The sequence below is a fragment of the Phytophthora infestans genome, genomic scaffold, assembly GCF_000142945.1.
Source record: "Phytophthora infestans T30-4 supercont1.13 genomic scaffold, whole genome shotgun sequence".
NCBI lineage: Eukaryota > Oomycota > Peronosporomycetes > Peronosporales > Peronosporaceae > Phytophthora > Phytophthora infestans.
The window spans coordinates 339,156-344,213 of NW_003303746.1; the positions used below are offsets into that span (position 1 = coordinate 339,156).

Consider the following 5,058-nt stretch of genomic DNA (forward strand, 5'->3'; position numbering starts at 1 on the left):
GTGATCGATGTACTGGTCAATACTCTTAATAGAATACTTCCTGAGTAGGGAACCAATGGTGTTCGGAGCAGAGCGATAAATTGTAGGGTTAGCTGGGAATGATTCGACATTGACAAGCTCGCACTTATTTCTAACATGGTTCCTATGCTTTTCAGAGCTAACGAATACCAAATCACACTTTCCACCTTGATATTTACGCTGAAGCACGTCCAGGTTCTTAATGTATAGAGCATAATTATCGTGCGAAAGGTTATCGACCGAATGGTAGTCCTTGTCAGATGGACGGATGCAATCGACCTTTCCAGAGTCAATATCAATAGTATAGACATTGATACTTAGTTTGAAGCACTCCTCAAGCTCGTCAAACTGGAGAATATCAATAGGCGTGAAACTTCGATGTAAACCGAGGGTGTAGGTAATACCCTTGAATGCGCAGTATTGTTTAAAAGCCTGCTTCACCAACGACTGAATCTTCCGCGGATCCTTTTTGGGATCATTATACTTGTGGAAAGCGATACAGTGAAAGACACATTTGTTGTTGGTCTTAGGGAAGTTGATAACACTCTTATTATCTCAAATGATTTTGGGGATAACGGCTTCACTATCTCCAAGTGCATGCTCTCGGTGATATACGAAAATCTTGAACCCTGTAATAGCCTTAACCATGTACCCAGAGTTTGGGTAGTTGAGTTTATCAGCCAGCTCCATTGAGTGAATCTCAGAAATAACCTTACGAATGTCGCTCCTGCTGTTGATGGCAACCGGCTTGTCGAATGCAGAGGTATTGCTCAGATTTTGGACAAGTGCTTCTCCAGCTTATTCAGGCTGATCTTGTACTGCATAGCCACCAGCTTGAGATTGCTGGGGCGCGATAGGTTGCTAACATAAACCATCTTACCAGTCTTACCGCGAACCTTCACCCGGTAGCTACTACCCCATTTAATTGCTCGAATATTTAATCTTTTTAGTCCTTCAAGCTCGTATGCGAACATGTTTGTTATATATTTACAGCTATATTATTCCCGGTTGGATGACTTTATTGTATTGAGATCGATCGACTTCAAATCACTAGCGACTTTTTATTTAAAAAAAAATAATTAATAAGCTAAGTTCGGTTTCAGCGCCAAGTTCGATTCCATCCTCATTAAGTTCGATTTTGGGCTTTCGCTTCCGACCACGGATCTGCTCTCGATTGTTATCGTCGTATTTCTTTTGAAAGGACAAGCGCGCTTCGCGTGTGCGCTGGTAGTAGCGCTTCTGTGCTGCATTAATGCGCTCCTTGTTAGCTTGCTATTGCTCAGGTAAGTATGCCGCCAACTTTCTATATTACTAACTATATTATGAGGACGACTTTTTTTACGCGTGTGGATGATATTTTTTCAAATGCAAACACACATCTGTAGCTGTTAGAACTACGATGGCGCTTTTTGATTTCATCGTAGTTCTCACAGTCGAACAATTTGGTGAGTTTCTGCGCCAACGCATCCAAGAATTTGCGACACGACGCTTTCGATTGCATCGCAGTGGCTTCTTGATTGATGTGTACTCATTGATTATTCGAGAGCATGCAATGAATCGTCCCGACGACTTTTTTCAATCCTGCAAACGACGGTAGCGTATCCGAGACACTGAGAGAATATACCTGTTTTCGAACCCTCTCGTCTTCACTGACTAAGAACCTCCACTCGAGGTAGTTTGTCACGATGCCATAAGTCACAGAAAGTTCTTCAACATCAGCCAGCGCTTCGAGCCCCGTCACATTTTGAACAACTCCTTGCTCCATATCTTCTTTTTTTGCCTCGACGATGAATACTTTTTTATTGCCACGCTCCAACACAAACTCGAATCGACCTTTAACGAGCACGTTCTTTCCACTCATGTCCTCTTCCACTAATATCTGGACATCACCGAGCAGACGGCTGACTGTCTCGAGGATTGGAGCGATGAAAAATAATCTCTTCGCATCTGTCCCGTCGGTAACTTCACCATACAGTTTCCGTAAGTCAACAATACGAGCGAGGAGTAGGTCGATGTCGGCGTCAGGTACATCGCTTGGCTGAGGCTTGTAAGACTCAAAGTTGTATATAGGATTGATATCTTCCCAACAAAGACTCGAATAACCCACAGGCCTGTCGACATCGTGCTTTTTTCGCTTCTTGTTGGTTTCTTGATTGCTCGTCTTCTCGTTTCCGTTTCGATTCTTCTGTCGGATCATTTCATTAATTGCAGCCCATCGCTTGAGGCGTTCGGGATGACGATGAATTGTCGTTGGCGCAGCCGAGGGCTCAACTGACGCCACGGCACCTCCAGCCTCGTCAGGAACCACCACCAGCACGTGAACTTGTCTCGACTTCGGGGCGTACTGCTGTCCTGTCATCTTGTTGGCTATCAAACAATCTTCGACCGTCCACGTCGCCACCATTTTCTCTCCATCAATCAAGGCTTGTACATCCTGATGGATCATCCCTTTGTCCAGATCTTGTGCAGCAGGGTCGTCGTCCGGCAGCCACGCGTCGCCCTTCTTCGCCAGGAAGAGCTGCAGCTTGTATGCATCGACATCTTTGAAGTCGTTCGGGTTCTTCGCCTTGATCGCGTCCTTCAACTCCCACACCTGGACGCCTTTGTCGATCTTCACACCGAACACGCCTCCTTCCTTCCCGACAATTGCGCAGCACAGTGAGACCTCCACCATCTTTCCTCGAGCCAGCGGATTCTGGAATGAGCGGAGGGAGAGAATTTCCGTTCGTATTTAAGCGGATAGAAGGTTGTCGCATAGACTTCCAAAAGAGCTACGACGATAACAATCGAGAGCTCGGAAGCCCAAAATCGAACTTAATGAGGATGGAAACGAACGTAGCGCTGAAACCGAACTTAGCTAATTAATCATTTTTTTTGAGATGAGACATAAAGTCGATCCTGATACAAGATCTCAATACTATAAAGTCATCCAACCGAGAAAATTATAGCTGTAAATATATAAGAAACATGTTCGCATACGAGCTTGAAGGACTAAAAAGATTAAATATTCGAGCAATTAAATGGGGTAGTAGCTACCGGGTGAAGGTTCGCGGTAAGACTGGTAAGATGGTCTATGTTAGCAACCTATCGCGCCCCAGCAATCTCAAGCTGGTGGCTATGCAGTACAAAATCAGCCTCAATAAGCTGGAGAAGCACTTGTCTTCGGACTATAAGGCTGATCCTCACTATCGCTTTTACAAGGGCAACCACATGGAGTCCCACCCATACGAGGGGATTCAACCTGGTGAGTTCTACGGCAAGCTCGAGAACGTTCTTGAGAGTCAGAAAAGTGCTTATAAGCTCTCGGGTACGATCTTGTTACAGTCGTGCACCTCGTATTCGGCGGGGTGGACCATATAGAGTCTACGCTGCGAATATTTATAGAGGAACAGATGAAATCCAAATGTACTACTTTGATTTACCTTAATTAAGTACAAATTTCAAATCCATCTTCGACACAATACCTGTGACGGGGTCACACAGCACCTTGCGCTAGCTTCCGAGAGTATACAGACTCTCAGTGAACGGCAGTTCACAGGTCCCCTCTTTAGTTAAAGAGAGCGAAGTGACCTAAATAAGGTAGATTGTAAACTGAGTATATTTATAGGTAGGTTAAGTTTGGGTTTAATACAAACTATTAGTTACCTATAGAAATGCAATGTCATTTAACCAATGGTTGGCTTGAACGACCTTGGTACCTTGTATCAAATATCCCGGAGTATGACGTGTCATACACCTGAAGTGTGAAGTGTAACACTTCATGTAACCAGGGTACACTAAGGGCTACGTACCCCGTTACATCCCTTCGACTTAGGTTCGGTTTACCGACCAATCAGAATGAAGAGGTGTTCGTCACAAACTTTCATTCTCAAAGTCGGAAACCCTCGACTTTGCGCGCACGAGCGCGGCGGAGGCTCACTTCACAGTTAGAGCCTCGAGCAGCAGTCTGTGCGCTCTTCTTCCAGGTCTTCCACTTTGACTGTTAATTATGCCTCGTGGCACTACAAAGAGCGGGGCTAAGACACGCTCCAAGGCTGCTGCCGGTAAGGCGCAAGCCAAGAGCACTAAGCCTCACGGCAAAGGCTCGGCACTCAAGGAGGCTACTCAGGTGGCCTCCGAGGCGATCGGTTCCTCGGGTGACGCGGCTGTGGACAAGCGAGCAAGCAAGCGCCGCAGTCCGTCGCCCTCGTCTTCAGACAATCGTCCGAACCCTCGGTTCATGGAACGTGAGTTCAACTCGGGCAGTGAGGACGATGCCGAGTCCGGGAGCACTCATGATGTTCCTGCGGGCTCGGTGGGAGGGCACAGCCCAGTGCCCAGTGAGCACAAAGATGACAGCGGGCAATCGCTCGCTAGTGATCAAGGTGATCACAGTCCCACGACCTCTGTGCGCTCTGAGAGTCCGGCCGTCAAGGCTAAGGGCGCTCCCAAAGCCGGTGGCGATGAGGAAGAGAATCCTCGCAAACGTCTCTCGCTTGCCGAGGGGCCACACTTCTAGGGGCATCTATGAACGAGCCCTTGTTCAGAAAGAACAGTTGTTCGTCGACAACTTGGAGGCTGCTCGGTGTGTGCTTCTCGCGCCACACCGCATTCCCCTTAAGGACTTCACGACTTGTCGTAAGAAGCCCGAGACCCGGGGTAGTCTCTATCCTCTTTGGGGATACCCCTGGGTTATACCCGAGAACTGTCCCACGTGGAGTTCTTGTGAGGACATGTTCTGGGCGTGGGTGGAGACTCTTAAGTACTCACCCACGGAGTTACGGGAACTCCATGAAGATCAGCAGCTGTCCCACATCCTGGACCAGCGTGATCTTTGTGTGAGGTTTGCCCACTTGATCAGCAAGCGTATGCTGCCAAGGGACATCCTGAAGCGCGCGGCTTCTAGCGCTCACGATGAGCGCGGGTACGGTATGTATTCATCGGCCGTACCCCATTCGGGCAAGAAGCCCCGGACTACTTATGAAGCTGCCGCCTCTTCTGCTCCCAGTTTGCGACAGCCTTCGGGCAGTCAATCAGGAGCCGTTCAATCGGCTCCCACGA

The 5,058-nt window shown here is 47.8% G+C and overlaps 1 protein-coding gene across 1 annotated transcript; it reads right to left on the reverse strand.

The window, feature by feature from the left end:
* Positions 1 to 1,546: 1,546 nt before the first annotated feature.
* Positions 1,547 to 2,692, reverse strand: PITG_22848 (Crinkler (CRN) family protein; the record flags this gene model as incomplete). Its single annotated transcript, XM_002903628.1, has 1 exon — positions 1,547 to 2,692. The coding sequence occupies one exon, from the start codon at positions 2,690 to 2,692 to the stop codon at positions 1,547 to 1,549; it is 1,146 nt and encodes a 381-aa protein (XP_002903674.1).
* Between the last annotated feature and the right edge of the window lie 2,366 nt (positions 2,693 to 5,058).